The sequence below is a fragment of the Euprymna scolopes genome, chromosome 31, assembly GCF_053919585.1.
Source record: "Euprymna scolopes isolate OS-2025 chromosome 31, ASM5391958v1, whole genome shotgun sequence".
NCBI lineage: Eukaryota > Metazoa > Mollusca > Cephalopoda > Sepiida > Sepiolidae > Euprymna > Euprymna scolopes.
The window spans coordinates 50,646,861-50,665,248 of NC_136512.1; the positions used below are offsets into that span (position 1 = coordinate 50,646,861).

At 32.2% G+C, this 18,388-nt stretch overlaps 1 protein-coding gene across 3 annotated transcripts; it reads right to left on the minus strand.

Moving 5' to 3' along the window:
* Positions 1–1,248: 1,248 nt before the first annotated feature.
* LOC145255741 (mitochondrial coenzyme A diphosphatase NUDT8-like) lies at positions 1,249–17,913 on the minus strand. 3 transcript variants are annotated; one of them, XM_080114377.1, is made up of 5 exons: positions 17,728–17,913; positions 14,539–14,928; positions 11,853–11,985; positions 2,711–2,791; positions 1,249–1,518 (listed from the first exon to the last, which is right to left on the minus strand). In XM_080114377.1, exons 2-5 carry the CDS (start codon positions 14,904–14,906, stop codon positions 1,291–1,293), a joined length of 810 nt encoding a protein of 269 aa, XP_079970503.1. In that variant the 5' UTR covers positions 14,907–14,928; positions 17,728–17,913; the 3' UTR covers positions 1,249–1,290. The 3 variants fall into 3 exon arrangements, with proteins under 3 accessions (XP_079970503.1, XP_079970504.1, XP_079970502.1); XM_080114378.1 differs by having other exon boundaries at positions 2,711–2,788; positions 17,728–17,860; XM_080114376.1 differs by having other exon boundaries at positions 2,711–2,793; positions 11,849–11,985; positions 17,728–17,860.
* Between the last annotated feature and the right edge of the window lie 475 nt (positions 17,914–18,388).

The following is an 18,388-nucleotide window of genomic DNA, read 5'->3' on the forward strand; positions in this document are numbered from 1 at the left end:
AGGTAGATGAAGATAGATTCAACATCAAGTGGAGCATCATCTACATCCACATCAACCACAGTTTGACCATCAATTGGGAAGCGAACACCCCAACACCAGGAACCTAAAATTAAACAGACCTTAACTCTTACACTCTAGCTTTGCATTTCATATTAAGATTTCTCTTCTCAACTTCATTCTCTTACAAGAATAAAACTCTTCTCAACAATTCTGGAATCTTGATTTGATACTTTCATTCCATTTTGATTTGTCATATACAATTGTACAAGCATTTTTTTTATTTGCAGTGAATTTTTTAAATTTATATATTTTCCAATTTTATTTTTGAAATTTCATGAAATGTATTTAATACATACTTGCCACAAACCATCTACATAAGTCATCAAATTTTCGCCATTCACTCTGTCAATGTTAATCCTTTCATAATATTTTTCATCCTTTAACTGACAACCCTTCATTAACCCTTATCCTGAAGTAACTATTTACCTTGAATGATAACTCATTAGTAAAACAAAGAAATTAAAAGGAAATCGAAATCTCTATTAACTGTCACAGTGACAGTTCAAATTCCTCATCACATGACATGACAACACTGACAAAATGACTTCCCTCAGCTGCTTAAATCAGTGGTTTATTCAATTTTTTTTAAAGTTGATTTTTATGTCTATGCATACAAATTAGTTCCAACTATAAAAATCAACAGAACTAAAGAAGAGTTTTTTCCTCAACAAACTGATGCATAACATACAAAACATCTGATACGTTTTGGCACCAGTTTTGTCTGTATTGTCACAGAAAGACGCCCCTCCCTTCCAAAAAGTAAGTTTTGTCTGTATTGTCACAGACGCCCCCCCCCTTCCAAAAAACACCCCAACAAAAACCAACATATCAATTTGGTACTCTCTAAAAGTGTCTAATGAATATTTAAAAAATATAGATGCATAAATATGAAGACAAGGAAACAATGTTATGGTTCTTAATTTTTGAGATTAGGATTGATTATTCTTATTTGAATTATTTGGACTACTGTTCTCACCTTGAGTGTTATTTGCATAATGTTTCAGCTGACGTAAACTCCAACTTTCTTCAGATGTATTTTGTCGAACTTGGGAATCTGCATGGAATTTCGAATGGAACCTTTTATTTAATCCACAAGGGATAGCATGCTCTTGTTCCAAATAAAACAAGACTTTTTTTTTTTTTTTAAAATTTCAAATTAAAGTGTTTGTATAAAAATAAACAAGACCGTTTTAAGCAATCACAGCATTTTATTTTCTAGTCAAACTTCACTCATTTTACTTTTGCCACTGACAAGGGGCGCTGGTGCTTCAATCTAAATTTATGGTGTTCCGGTGCAAATAGAGAGAGGAACTGATATGTGGTGAGGGCTGTCAACCCCCAAATCCGTTGAGGCTTACCAAGGTAGATTGGTAGAGTATAGCCAGTACGATACTGAGTAGTAGCTTGTAGGTCAGGATGGCATAACTGGGCTATACTTCGTGTGAAGACAAGAGACACCTAGATGAATGGGAGGAAAGAAAAAGGCATTCAGAATCAATATATCACATTTACAGAACATTAGAATTTTAAAAGCTTTAGCGGAGTCTATTATAGGCCATGTGGCAATGTCATCTGCAAACCTTGAGATTCCACTTTCCTCTATTAACCAAGTGATTGTCTAATTCATATAAAAGGAAAAATAATCAATATCATAAAATGAAAATAAGGGCATCTCTTGTGCCTTTTTTCATCATCTTGTTGGGTTAGGGTTCGTGATTCCACTTCAATGAGAAAGTTCTATGAATTACTATTTTTTCTGGAACTTTTTTGCATTTTGAACTTATCCAGTTGCCGTTAATTGTAATAAATTAATATTATCTTTTCTCTTTGTCATTGCATGACGAAAGATAAGCTCAGTTCAATTATTCATCTTTTCTACATTATATTTGTTCAATCACATTTGATTTTTTTTTTATGACTTTATTGATGACATCATTCCTCACATAATTCACACTTTTTTCCATTCACAAGGTGATGCAAACCCATCACACCGACAAATAACCAACTTCTATGGTTGTCCTTGTATCACTACTTTTATGCTATAGATTTCACTAAATATCCAACAGAATGCCTTTTGGTTTCTTCATAAACAAGCCAACCATGTTAATGTTATGTTAATAGTACAAGAATGCATTACTTTGCGATTCGTTAAATTTGAAACGAATTTGAATTATTTAACTGTCAAATAGAAAGTCACTTTTGCTTTAAAATTTTTTAAAGTTTTGGAAGCAAACTTTATAACTAGAGATTAAAACACCAAATTATTAACTGAATCAAAATGGCTAAATTCGTTATAAATTCATAATTTACTTCAATTAATAATTTAATGACCCTCTCTCCTCCCCAAGAACAACATAGTTAAAAAAAAAATAACTCAAAGTATTTATAAAAATGAAATTTCAACATTTTAAATTTAATGCAAATCTTTTAATTAATTTATTTCTTCATTGAATTATCTTTCCCCAAAAATTAAAACAATAAAAAACTTGATCAATAAATAAACTGAAATAAAAAAGACTCCCAGACATCATCAGGTAAGTAGAAATATTGTTTAAATAATAAAAAATTAGAAATAATGTTTACCTCATTCTTATTAAATTTCAAAACAGAAATATTGTTTAAATAATAAAAAAATAGAAATAATGTTTACCTCATTCTTATTAAATTTCAAAACAGATGTGTCAACTTCGCCACAAAAGCCAATGACAGGAGTTATCAGTTTGGTCGCCTGCTTTATCAATAAAAAAAAAAGAAAATACTGATAAAACTGAAATATTTTAATTGTCATTTCATGTTCTACTGGCAGGGTCCAGATCGGTAAAGTCTATAAAATCAAGAAATTGTAAACTTGAACTATAAGACTGATTCTATAATTTAGTAAAAGAAAAGGAAGAAAAACACGTAAAATTTGATTCAGAAGCGAAGTTGTTATGATGAAGCAAATTAGTATCAGTAAATATTAAAAACAAAATAAAAAGCTTATCGAAACACCTGGTTAATGTCTGTAATCAAAGTATAATATTAAAAGAAACCAATGAACTAAAGAAAGAAACGAATTTAGACAGTCTTAAGTTTTTTGTTATTCAGAATGTTAAATAGAATCTGATGTATAATTTGCTATTCTCAAATAAAATTTAAGTTCAAAAGATGTGAATTAGCTTAATTTGGATTGGCCTGGTAATGATATATTTATTATTATGTCAATTGTATGATGTTAAAAATGCAAAATTAAATTAATATTTAATCTAAGTATTAATATTAAGTGATTATATTAGTGTTACAAAATTCTTATATTTTTGTATTACATGAAACTGGAATGTGAAAAAAGCAGCCTGAATAGAAATCAGAATGTCTGGAAATTGAAGGGAGCAATCTGTATTTTAGTTGAAAATGTATAGTAGGTTACAAATAAAGAGTAGTGTGAAAAATGAAATACAAACAGTATTTATGGTGAAACATAATCCCACAGACAACAATTCCTGTATGATATTAACATAAGAGTGATCTCCTAACCATTTTCTTAGTCTACATTGAAATTTAAAAGTTATTCTCATTGCTTGTCAATTTTTTGTAGTTATATCATCTTAAACTTTAAACAAGCCAATAAGACTGAGAAATGCAATTTTTGAACATTAAATTGCACCAATTCAGACAATTAGAGAGTAACAGAAAACCTGGAAATCAGAAGTAAAGAGCAAGTCAACAATTAGGAATCACAATTAGATAATAGATGCCAAAATTTGGAAGTAAGCCTGTAGGAAATATGCCATTGGTTTTGCTAAACCAACTACTGAAAAATGATGTATGGATACAAGTTTTTTCGCTATACATGTATAAAACCAAGCGAAAGATTAAATGGGGGAGCAATTCTATCAACAAGTATCAAATGATTATTTGGATTTAAGTGGTGAACGATCAAAATGTCTTGATTATTTAAAATTTTTTAAGTGCCGAATTTTTAATTCTTTTTCTTTATCTTTAAAGGTCGGTCGTTTATAAGTTTTTTTGAATTACGTTAGCTCTGATTTGATCACACAACTTTCATAATACACAGTTATACATATACATACTAGCAGGCCGTCCGGCATTGCCCAGTCGTAAAATATACTTAAATATGATATTTTCATTCCTATATATATAAAATGAACTCATTTCCCCCCCTCTGATTTTAACCTTAATAAGATTCAAAATCAAGACATTTCATGCAAATGTAATATGCACAAACTGCAGCACAATACCTGAGGTGTGTTATAGGCTTATTACCTATCCACTTCCTCGATAATCGTAGATTCCTATATTCTATCTGCTGAGAGTTCACTGCCAAAATCGGTTAAGATCAATGGAAATGGTAAAATCTTTTCTCTCTAATAAATTCCTCCTTCCCCCGCCACCACTTAACACCATTGCGGGATCGTCCACAAGAGACAGTTATGAAGGAACACTGGTTTGGATTTTCTTTACTTCATAGTTGCTTAAAAAAACTAGAATAGAATTTTAATTCTACTGGGTGAAACGCACCACAGAGTTAACCGAATCGAAGGGTTATTTATGCAATTTTTATTTCGCTGTGTTTTTTTGTTCTTGTTTTTCCAAACTTTCTTTTTTAAAGAAGTTTTACGTTTGTTTGCTGTTTTTTTTGTTTTGCCGATTTTTTAAGAAGTTTAACATCGTTTTTATTTTTATTTTTAAACAGGGTTATTTTTTTGCTTATTCTTTACTTTACCCCCCCCACACACCTCCAAACACCCGGGCAATGCCGGGTACCCCCGCTAGTTAATGCATATTTCGTATTTATTATATTATATTGGACCCAATATATTCTAATGATTTAAAAAGTTTTAAAAAAATATGACTCATGCACCACCACTGAGAATCGAACCAAAACATTTAGTTTACAATCTAATTTTTCCTTTGACGATGCCCGAGCTATGAAGATATGTTTGCTACACGGCTAAAAATTAACATAAGTTAAAAAATTAAAAAAATAAACATGACATAAAACCTGAACCAATAGGTATTACGTTACACATGCATATTTGTAATGCCGTCGTTTGACCTTCATCTGGCAAATTCAATTTTTTAATTTTCACACGTTTGCACCGAGTTTCCCCTGACTAAAACCCAAATATAAAGTTTTGCATGGGTCCGAATGCCCTATATATTAATTTTCATGTCTGTAGACCAAGAACTGACAGAGGAGTTTAGTAGGCAAAATGTTTTAAACAAACATATATATGCATACATAAATCTATATAGAAAGAGGTTTGTGTTTATCATAACCTTTTTATGCAAATATAAATCATGTAGAATATCAGCATGAATATAATTATACGTAATAGGCTTATTATCCTATAAGAAAACAAAAAAAACTAATAGGGAATTAATTAAAATAAATGTTTAAAAGAATATGTAAATTAGCTAGATCTTTTGCAAATTCACAACCCATATATAACAACGTTGTATTTTTTTAATGAATAAAAAAAAGGGTTTTTAATATGAATATCAATACACAAAAAAACCTCAACAAATTTATAAATACAGAGTATCCCAAAATGATCTGACACATTTGGTAAAAAAAAAAAAAAAATTAATAATAATTAAATAAAAAAATTTTATTTTTTATTTTTTAAATATACGTAGAATGCCATTTTATTTCACACCGTTTTAAATATTAAATCAACCAAATGTTTCCCATCATTGCTAACACATGTCCATAAAAGTTTTCAATAACTTGGTTTTGTTTGAGTGGAATAACAGCAATTTCAGAATGAATAGCTCATTTTAATTCATCGACGGTAATACCTGAATACTTTAAATGTCTCTACAAGAAAAAATCGCAGGCGTTTAGATCAGGCAATCTTGCGAGCCAACCAATATCACTAAGCAAAGAAATCAAATCAGTCTAATTCTATAATAGTATTCTAAAATTAAAAAAAAAAAAAATGCATAAATAAATGAATTTTTACCTAATTAAAAAATACAAAAATTATTTTTTTATTGTTATGTAATTTTTTTTTTTACCTGCAAATGTGTAAGATCATTTTAGGACACCCTACACACATATACATATATATATATATTAAGACGCTTATACTTAAATTTAATACATGACAGTTGGATTGTGTTTATGTTTGATTTGGTCGTCGATTTTATTTGTGAAATAATGTGTGAAATTGTCCCCATCATCATCATTTTCTACTGCAAAAGTATTTTTTGTAAAAATAAGAACAAGATGTAAATCCGTGCCTTTTTTTTTTTGTACATCTCATTTAATCGTGCCCATCACCATCATCATCATCCTGATCATTGAGTATTTAAGACTTTTGGAATGTTCCTTCATGTGTATGTATATGCATGTGTATGTATATGCATGTGTATGTATATGTATGTGTATGTATATGCATGTGTATGTATATGCATGTGTATGTATATGCATGTGTATGTATATGCATATATGTGTGCTTCTACGTGTGTATGTTTGCATGTGTGTGCACATGCATATGTATGTTGGCATACATCTGTATGTATGCATGTGTTTATTTTCATGTGTGTATGGGGTGGAGAGGGCTCCCGTAAGCCGTGGTGAAGGCAACTCCTCTAGGAGAAGCAAATCTCTGATTTAAAAAAAAACACAAGGCAGGAGACCAGTACCCGCATTAAGCTGGTCTGCAGTTTGACTTGTTGCTGGTTATCTTGCTCTTGCTTGTTGCTGGATGTCAACATTTTGAACCGAGAGAGAGATTTAGCTGCCGTACAAAGCTAAAACTCTGTAACATCATCTTTGTATAGATACTCCCTCAGACATTTATCTATGAAAAAAAAAAAGAAGTCCTGTGGCGATAAAAAAGCTGTGACGTGTGTAGGCCTAAAATGCTGGATGCATGTAACAATTGATCTGCCATCATTATATGTATCTATGTATATATGTATGTGTATGTATATTTATATATGTACATGTGTGTGTATATGTATTTATATCTATGTGTATATGTACGTATATGTGTGTGTATATATGTTTGTGTGTATATACATTTATACATACAATTTGTATGTGTTTATGTATATGTATGCACATATGTGTGTGTATGTATGTGCATATGTACATGTATGTGTGCATGAGTATGAATGCATATATGTGTATGTGTATGAATATGTAGGTAAGTGTATGTATATATATATGTGCATATGTGTACATATATGTATGCATAAGTATATGTGTATGTATATGTATGTGTATGTATGTATGTGGGTATGTATATGTATGTATGTGTATTATGCATTGTGTATGTATATAGGTATATATGAGCGTATGTTTATAGATATGTATGTATGCTAATGACCGTCTTGTATATGTTTGCACGTGTGTATGTATGTATATGTATGTGTGTGTATTATGTATTGTGTGTATATGTATGTGTGTGATGTGTATATGTGTATGTGTTTAATGTTATGACCGTTTAGGCTGTGATCATAGCATAGTATCTGTTAACTGTGGCAAGCGGGGTCAAGAGTCAAAACATTATTGTTATTGTATTCTTGTTAATTGATTTGAGCGACGGATGGTCGCTGGATCAGTTATTATGATTAGAAGAATAAACAATTAAATTACGGAAGAAATGATTGATTTGTGAATCGCAAAAGGAATGTGAAAATAGAAAATATATGTAAACATTATTTTGGGGTTTTGAATAAACAAATAACTAGTTGTAGATTAGGTTGGTCTGAAACAAGTAATTATGTGATGTAAGAGAACACGTGATGTAGTTAGTTTTGGAGAGATTCAGAGAGTTGAGGATTGACCACCAGAGCGGACAGACGTCTAGACAGGGGTGGACAGACAGCTAGGTAAGAATAGAAATGTAGACACACTGCAGATCCTGTGAAAACGATTTGAGACAACTGTAATAAATTTATATTATAAAAATATAAAGAGTTGTTTTAATGGTTTCACAAATAAGAACAGATGTCTCAAAAATGGTGCTGATCGTTTCATGGTTCGTCACGGAACAGCGGGAAGATACAAAAGAACTCTTCAAGAAAAAAGGTATGAAGCATATATTATTCTTCTTACATATGAACTGTAAAAATATCCCGTGTGATAAGTCTGATACAACATGATTCAGTTTACACGTCAATATCATGTCCTCTTGACTATACAACATACATACGATTTATACGTTTATTATTTGTCTGTTAAAAGAACAATATCTTACATCCACTAGATAACACATGACACGTTTTAATATATCATCTCCTCCAATATAAACCAATATACAACATGTGTATATATGTGTACATATGTATGTGTGCATGCATGTATATATATGTATGTATACCAATGACCGTCTTCAGTGTTATGTCTACTTGAGCATGTGAATTCACCGGCAGGACTAAATGTCATTTTCGGGCTCATGAACTTTCAGTGTCTGAGGGAGCGGCACTAGTCTGACAAGACGTTGCAATCATCATATATATATATATATATATATATATATATAAGTGATGATCATAAATAGGATTGAACTACATTGAATGATATAAACAGGATGAAGGTATACTGGATGAGAGGATGATGAAAACTAGTGAACTATCCTCGCGAAATTAAACCGAGGAAAACAGTAAATTCCTAAGAAGGTACTTTAAAACAAACATTGCTGGTAAAGATTTTCAAGCAAACATTATTTCAGTTGATAGGAATTTGGAAAAATAAAATAAATAGTAAAATAAACAAATAAGAAAATGTAGCCTGCATTATCGAATTTGAGAGAGGTTATACTTAGGAAAAGGCGATTTATAATTAAACCGAACTATATTGAGAATTTAAGTATGTTTAAAAAAACAAAACAAACAACAATAACTGAACTTCTCATATAAACGGAAAAGACAATTTAAGCAATTCAACGCAAGGGAGGTAATTAACACAAGTTTTTAAGCAAAATTATTTCCCTTGAAACGTAAAAACCGATGTTATTTTTTTATATTTAATATTTTATTGTGATATTTCAAGCGGTTCTCCGCGCGTGCATTTATATATCAACTTTTATTTTGTTTACTTATTCATTTGTTTATTTTTTAATTTACTATCTTTTTCATTTTTTCTTTTTTATATACACATGTAAAACCTTGCTAGACATACACACATATCTGCGCACATGTATATTGTGTTTTCTTCAAGATTTTGCATATTTGTATTTTAAATTAACTGTATTTTGGCAATAACGTGTTGAATGTTGTCTTCCAAGCGGTCTATTTTGTCTGTTTATGAGTGTAAACATGAGACTTTAAATATTCCCATGAAAATAATCTAATAAGGTTAAATTGCATGACATGTCCAATGTCCATTTCATTAAATTATTCGTTCATCAAATGTTTCTCTCAGTAAATTGATTGTATCATTTGCAATTTGCAAACGCTGTGGATGCCAGTCTCTTCATAGTGAATTGCCAAACTAAGCTGTACTGAAAATAATCGATATTTGCCAAAAAAATAGAATTGTAAATTTAAAGTCCACTGCCTCAAAAAAACAAAACAAAAAAAACACGGTATATGTATGGGAAATTAAAATAAGAATAAGATCGATTTTTTAAGAGGAGTTTTATCGGGATAATGCAAAGCTCAACAAAGAGGAGCTTATATAGAATATCAATAAAAGCAGAAAACGACAACATAAAAATCAATACTAATGTATATAGATTTATTCGTTTATTCAATAAGGATGATACATCAATTAGGAGTGTAGGATAAGTAAAACTCTTTATACCATGGTATTTCGAAGCCTAATGCTTCTCATCAGAAGAGGAGAAAAACAGTAACATAATAGGGATGTGACGTCTAGCGATTACTACATTACATAGAGATCACTTCTATTCTCCCATTCCCTCCCAGACTCAATATTTTATCTCTCACTGCTCAATTATTTCAATCCTAATGTAGCTATCTCTAGACGGTGCATCCCTATTATGTTACCCAGCATCTTCTCTCCTCTTCTGATGAGAAACATTAAGCTTCGAAATACCATGGTATAAAAGGTTTTACATTAGTATATATTTTTATATTGTCTTTTTCTTATCTTATTGATACTCTTTCTCATATATATATATATATATATATATATATATATATATATATATATATAGGATTATATCTATTTACAAAGAAAAGAAAAATGTATGTGCGCACAATATCTTGCATTATGTCAAGTTGCAGTATTGCAATACACACATGATTAACACATGCACTGGATGGCAAATACAAATCAGTTTCTAAGTAGATTTTGTGTTGATAAAACTTCTCTCCTGTTCTTTTCTTGTTGTTAAAACTTCTCTCCTGTTCTTTTCTTGTTGATAAAACTTCTCTCCTGTTCTTTTCTTGTTGATAAAACTTCTCTCCTGTTCTTTTCTTGTTGATAAAACTTCTCTCCTGTTCTTTTCTTTTGCCAAAAGTACAGGAGATGGACTTCCAGGATACAATATTCTGTTTGTGACAAAAGCAACCCCACAACTGTTCCAGTGTTTCAAATTATGTTGATCCCTAAACTAGTGGAAATGTTTGATGTTTTTTAATGGAAGTTGGTGACTCTTTTCTTGTTCAATATTCAATTTCAGTCAAATGTAGTCAACTCTACAAAGTGACTTTCTTCATTCGGACATTTTCCAAACAAATCATCGCTAACCTAGAAGAACATTGTTGAATAATATTTATGATTGTTAATTTTAGTAAAAAAAAAAAAAAAAAAAAAAAGAAAAAAAAAAACTTAGGTTTGCTTTTTCTGATATGTAATGACAATGATTGGTCGATTTAACCATGTGGTTACTCATATGAAATTTGTGATATAGAAGTGTCGTGTGTTGAAACTGAACACGAACACACACACACACACACACACACACACACACACACACACACACACACACACACACACACACACGACAGTTGGTAGCCAAATGCACTGAACAATTGGGAGTGAAGCTATCAAAACTGGTGTTACCAGCGGTGAATAAGTCAGGTAATTAACACCACAGTTGCCTGGGTTGGAACAACTGCTTGAGAACAGGTCATATATATATAAAGGCAAGCAGGCAGACAGAAAGCAGCCAGCAAGCAACATTAAATGAGCTCGCTGTTCAATCTGCTCATCCTACGAACCTTATCTGTCTACAGCTTCGACGCACGCACACAAAGTAAATAATAAAATAATATTTTTATAACAAACAAATCTTGCATTACAAGTTGTTTCTGGCTGACAAAAAAACTACCAGCGTTCATGCGGCTACACTACAAAACCTCAGCTCCGTTTTTTTTTCCTTTTTTACTCTGATCACTGATGTGGTGCATTTTTGACACCACATCTTTAGTGTATATTTTTTTACCAGAACAAACAGGGACATATCCGCCTCTCATATCCACATATACAAAAGTTGACATATATGCATAATTGATGTATTGCTGCTAAACATAAATAAATCTTGTTATATTTTATAAAAAAAAATTCTTTTTAGTTCACTTTTGTGACCATTTGTAAAAATGAATAACTTTCATACAGTGGACAATCGTGAGTATTTTTTCATTTTTATAAAAAATATGACATTTTTCTACAAAAAAATATTTTAGTAATGTTTTTCAATCTTGTATATTTGAAGAATTCATGTTCAGAAGATGTTTATTTGCTGGTAAAGTCTTTTCCTTTTAATTTTGTCGATGCGTTTGTGTATTCAATTATTAAGTCTTTGACATTAATCATAAAACGAAAATGAAACGGTTCAGCTAATCTGAATACAAAAGTTAATACTTACTGAATCAGTAAGTGGAAGCATACTTCCCCAAACTTCAATTGAATTTATTGAAAGGCCAATCTCTTCATGAGTTTCCCGCAGAGCCGTTTCTGTAAGGCTTTTATCTGAATCATCCTTCATGCCACCAGGAAAACTAAAACAAAAAAAAAAAATGAAACATTTTTTTTGCACACACACACACACACACCATATTAGAATTTTAAGATAATTTTCATTATATTTAATTCAATGACCTTTTTACATGCTTAGTATTGTTTGGCAGCTTTTAGAAATTAATTTCTAAAACAGCCTATCTCTGGCCAAGTCTTTATTTATCACTATTTCTCTCAAGCCCATTATCATTACTTCCTCCTATGTTTTCTTTAAGCATCCTGTCAACTGGCCTTGCTACCTCAACTGTTCAACATCTATTAACCCAAGAACTTTTATCCGTGCTTTTAATGTAATCAAAACAACATCTGTCCATACTGTCCAGATTTCATCTTTCTCTTAAGTCATCAGATCTAAAACTCTTTTAAAGACTCACATTGTAAATCCATCATATCATTCTCCTTTCATTTCTTCCCATGCAACTCATGTCCTCAGCCTTCACTGGCAAGTTTACAATTCCAGACATTATCATGCTGCATAAACATGCACGGTAGACTCTTCCTTTGCTCAACAAGAGTAATATTCTGCTGGTTAGTAATGGCACAAGCTTCCTTGACTTATTTCATTCACTCGTAATTGTTGCTATCATACGAGTTTCATTATCTGAATACTTACAAACTGGTTATCATCTCTCAACCTGTAATTCCATTTTATATTGTTATATTCAACTTAAACATTTAAAATCTGAACAATAAAAAGGATCTTTTAAAAACTTCTCTCAATATTATCTGACAGAGAAATCTATCATATAACTGTTGGTGTCTCTTTCTATCTGAGGATGCAGTTGAAAACAAAGCCCTATATCCAGATCAAAACAATTTTTCTTTTGAAATAAAATTTAATGAAAAATTTAATTTTGTATTAGGAATTTTTACATTAATATAATGGCATCTATGCTCATGTTAGATATCTATTTTATTTATAAGTTAAAAAAAAATTTAGATGATAAAAAAAAGAATAAAACTGGTGATATAAAGTACATGGCGTCCCATACGTTCCAACCGTTAATTAAAGTAATAAATATCAAAACTTTGTTGTCTTAAAACTGATCAACTCATTTGTAGATTGTGGTGAAAGCTTTTTTTCTTTTTGGTTTAATTTGAATCCTTGTTTTAAGACACTTTTGTGTTATTATTATTATTATTATTATTATTATTATTATTATTATAAGACACTTTTGTGTATTATTATTATTATTATTATTGTTATTGTTATTATTATTATTATTATTATTATTATTATTATTATTATTATTCTAAGACACTTTTGTGTTATGGTTTGAATTTCATTCAAATCAGAGATAAAACATTTTTAAATCCTTGAAAGGAAAAAAGATCAATAATATTCGATATTCATATATTTGTAAATTTAATAAGCTAAACGTAAACAATTTTCATCTTTTGTTCATATCTATGATATATATTGGCAGATTTATATGCATCTGCTAATGACTGCAAGTTCTCTGCCATCTGACCTGGGGTGGCATTATCGTCAGCATACTGCAGTTCTCACATTGCACACAAGTTTGTCTTTGTTCTGGTGCAAAGTTGAGCAAGGTTGGAAAATATAACTCTGCATTGGGATGCAGGTCAACACGGACAAAACCAAGATCCTCGTCCAACATCCACCAGGACTGATATTACCAAACTTTATCTCCACAATAAACGACCAACCAATAGAAAAAGTGGACCAGTTCATCTACTTAGGAAGCATCCTCACATCTGCTCGCACATGCAAGAAGGCCGTGGAGAACAGGATCAGAGCAGCCCACTCTGCCTTTGGACGACTCAGCTGGCGCATTTTCAACAACTACGCACTAAGGATATCCACCAAAATAATGGTGTTTCCGGCAGTAGTGCTCTCCATGCTCCTGTACGTATGTGATGCTGTAAAGAAACGATATACAAAATCTGGAACGCTTCCAGCAAACCAAACTAAGGCAGATTTTTAAAATCCTCTGAGAGCCGCACCACCAATGTTGAAGTCCTGGAATGGGCCTCAGTGACCAGCATAGAGGCTACGATCAGTCACCACTGCCTCTGCTGGGTGTGACATGTCCACAGAATAATTCAAGCTCCCAAAGAAAATGCTGTACAGGGAACTGGCCCAGGGTATGAGGCCATGGGGAGCCCCCAAAATGTGCTACAAATATCAATTCAAACTCACCCTGGCTCTAAAAAATATCGACTGGTCCTTATGGGAAGAATTTGACAGAGACAGAAAGATGTGGAGAGGTGCAGTACATGATGGCACCGTGGACTTTGACGAGAGAAGGAAAGAAAATGAAGAGGCTAGGAGGGGAAGAAGAAAAGAGCGATGAGAATGAGCCTGGGTAATCTGTATTTTTCCCTAAACTTTTTACTAAGCAATATATTTTTAATTAGTTTGAAATATTTGAAAGCCTCGTCCCTTGCAATCATTCCAAATGTGTCTAACTATTATGTATCTGCCCTAGGACTGGTATTAAAGCATAATTTAAAAGAAATAGACTCATAAAAATATCAATAATGTCAAAAATAGATGACTTTTAACTTGCCTAATTTCTCCACGTCCATACTTCAGTTCACGTGAACGCAATGTGTATAGAATGGACAATTCTCTGTTGACTGTGCATATTGGAATCAATGTTGCTGCTTCTCTGTAGTCTTTGTGCAGAGGAAGACTTCGACCAGGTTTCACTGTGAGCAAATTTTTTATCACACGATCTTTATTTGTGGGTGAAATCAATTCATTAAAGTCGCCAACTGTAGATGAAAGATAACGACAGCTTTTTGACCTGTATTTTTCTTGATAATCCGTCTGTGGCAAATAGTATTTTCTTTTTGAATTGGGTGATTTAGTCAAGGTGAGTGCATGTGAGTAACATTTAAAAGCGTGGAATTGTCTAGACAGCAAGCAATCCATTTCGAAAACATTTCAGTATCACCTGGAAATATTAAAACCAATATTTGAATCAGATTAAATAAAAACATATATGTTAAAAACATGTCAACAAAGTATCTACTTTTACTTTTCATTGAAAACCACAAATCTTCAGAATTCCAGCTTCAACTCTCCTCATCAAATCACAATGTCATAATTCCTCATCAAATCAGAATGCAGTAATTCCTCATTATGATCGTTTTATTGGCTACTAAAGTTACTTTTAATCATCGTTTCTGAAATGCAACACATGTTTGCCTCTGTGCACAGACACGGTCTCTTACAAACATGGATATACCAACTGTGACCACTTATGATCTCTTTCTACTGTCACAATATTCCCCCTTAATCTTATGATCATAAAGGTGACGTTCAGATGATGGTCGGTTTTGTCAAGTGATCTTTTGCAAAATCAGGGTTTATTCAGAGACATGAGTTTCCACTTCCTCTTCTGTTTTCTTAGATAAATTATCTGACTCTGAATCTTTTTCAATGCCACATATTTTTTGAATATGTTGAGAAGACAATGTAGGAGAGACACAGGCCATTCACATTTTGGTTTAGTATTTTAGTTTTATTACTTTACCCACACACAATCTCTAACGCAACGATACGAACTTCATTCAGAACCTAATGATTGGGGCAGAATGTAAACCTTTTCACTCGAACTTTATAGTCAAATGTGAATCACACTGTGTCATTACGACAATATACCGTGGACAACCCCAACCCAGGCTGCAATTTTTTTATCAAACCAGTAAAAAATTGCCATTACTGGCTAGGAGCATACATGCAACAAAACCAATTGTATGTTACAATAAATTTTCATCTCTTTTCATTGAAGATAACGGTGGTCTGCTTCACTGATGAAGATGACCATACTTATTACGAAATTCCTGTTGCTGATCTGAATTGATCATGTCAGCTCAAGAATACTTCTCAATGCCCATATCAGATCAAACCTCAATAACTTGTCATTTAGAACATGAATTGTAATAGCATCATTTTTGTCTGTGCATATGATAACCAATCCGACACTGCAAGATACACAAGATACAACTCAAATCATCCTGACCTTATTCTTTGCTTTCTTCCAGAATTGACATCAATTCTGGAAGAAAGTAGGATCCACCATTGTCCTTAAGCAACCTGTGTGAATCCATGCTGAACACCACCTCCTGTCAATTTAGACGATAATCTCCAGGAGTGCTGCATTTATATTCTGGCAGAATAGAAGGCTAGTGCTGATGTGTTATTTCCTGGCTCATTTCTTGAATAGTCTCACTGTCAATCCATGCTGCATTGGTAGAATATGTCTCATGCTTTTGGCAATCTCTGACAATGTGATGTTCGCCATAGCACATGGAGCAGATTACACCGATGCTGGGGTTGCACTTGGTAGAAACTGGCTTTACTACAAGGCAAACACGTGATTGCAATGTTGTCTTTGATCTCCAGTTGTTGTCAGCATCCTTGCTCTGGTTATGACATTCCCCATGATCATTCTAGTACCAATTTGCATCTAGTGGAAATGATATCAGAGAGTCTTGTAAGGAAAGGCTGGTTGGGGAGTCTTTCCAGTTCAACTTCCTTGAGCCTATCTGAAAAATCTGCTAGCCATCCCACGTCATCACAGTCAACTTTATGTTGTGAATGCATCATTAGCGAATGCCTCTTTCAACCAGACGTCCATTGTCATTCATCTCCAGGTAGAATACTAATGCATGCACTCTAAGATATGTCATCCACCTCTTGAAGTCTCGTAACTTCTTTTTTTTTCAATCATGCTATCGTACCATCGTCATAATAAGCCAAAATAACTTCTTATAGTAGGTAAAAGAAAAGAAAAAAACAAAAACAAAAAAAACAACACTACTCTCAAATTGCACTAGCAACTGACAATAATATGAACCTTGCCACCAGAATAACCGATACTAGCTGTCTGGCTTCCAACTCCCTTCCTGTTATTAGATCATACAATGCTGCTCCTTTCTCGACTGGCAAAGATGTTGACTACTTTAAATAGTCACACCGCTTCGACCATTGCTTTTAAAATCAGAGTCACGGGTTTGTCTGTATGTGCAGCCACTGGTCACACACTAGCAGTGAACTCCCCCTCACAAATTCATTTTTTTTTTTTAATTCTTAAAAGAGCAGATAATTCAAACCTACTTTCTGTAATATATTAAAATCTATAATTAGAGCTTTTAACATTCCAAGGGAGACAACTACTTTATTTTTATGAGGAGTTATTCCCCATGTTTATGAGGAGTTATTTCCCTTATCTTACATCTTTTTCTTTTCCGAAAAAGAAACCGGTGTTATTTAGAATTCGTTGTTCTCTTGGGGTCGAATTCGCAAGTATGTCCGAGATGAAATGTCCTTGTTTAATTTTTTTAAAACATGATATACTAAATCATTTCGATGAAATAAATGGTGCAAAAATAAAATGAAAAAAAGAAGTAAAAAAATACAAACAAACATGTGATATTGAAAAGAAACAAATTTAAAATAAAAATTTTGATGGCGAGCACGAGCACCTCATTAAAATTTTCTTAAAAGTTTTATTTAATTATTAAAAAATTGCAAACAAATATGAAAAATCACAGAAAATCCCTCCAAACTATATTGAAACAATGCGCCTTCGCCTTGCGCCTATAAAAAAAACAAAAACAAAAAAAAAAAACAACAAAGCTAACTAAACATAGAAATCGATGTAAAATCTATCGTCACAATAATTCTATTTTTCACGCAACTCATTTACCTTAGTCAAATTAATAAAAGAGATAAGTTTTCAGCTTACCACAAAACGATGAAATTCCACGGCATCCACGATGAAAGACAAACAAATGACTCCGACCAATGTCAATCGCCACGGACGGTTAGCGTCTGTTTATTTAAGGTATGGAAGCCCAGAATTGCAACCAACAAACTAGGTTAAGCTGCCTTAAAAGTAAGATACGCCTTTTTTGTGTATGTTTCTTTACTGGAAAGTGCATCATTTCTGTTTTAAATATAGGTTTGTCGTATCGTGGGATTGATTTATTTTTAAAAATTAATAAAAAAAAAAAAATACCCACCGATATAAGATACCCGCATATAAGAGAAATCCAGATATAAGAGAGATTTTCCATGGTCCCAAATTAAAACTTGTATATAATTAGTATGCTAATATTAATGTACATAAATTAGACCCGGATATAAGAGACCACGATATAAGAGAACTCTGAATATAAGCGATTTTCTCTGGTTCGGTTTTTCCCAGATATAAGAGAGTTCGTTTTGAGTGACAGTGTGATGTTGTAAATCAGTCAAACAGAGTTTTTTTTTTTTTTCTTTTTTACAAAGGAATCACCACTTATCAAGATCCAGAGGCCACTCGAGGATAAAGAGTGTACAGTAGTCAAAGAGACAATATCAAGAAAGCAGGCAAATAGAAGACAGTTCCACAGGTGTGCAGTTCT

What these genes read in the sequence shown, in the direction of transcription:
- LOC145255741 (XM_080114376.1), bottom strand. Translation starts at nt 14,906, where the DNA reads ATGGATTGCTTGCTGTCTAGACAATTCCACGCTTTTAAATGTTACTCA. An exon ending in TATGGACGTGGAGAAATTAG is followed by an intron (nt 11,986 to 14,538) that starts GCAAGTTAAAAG and finishes TTTTTGTTTTAG; the next exon opens with TTTTCCTGGTGGCATGAAGG. An exon ending in TGAAATTTAATAAGAATGAG is followed by an intron (nt 1,519 to 2,710) that starts GTAAACATTATT and finishes CCATTCATCTAG; the next exon opens with GTGTCTCTTGTCTTCACACG.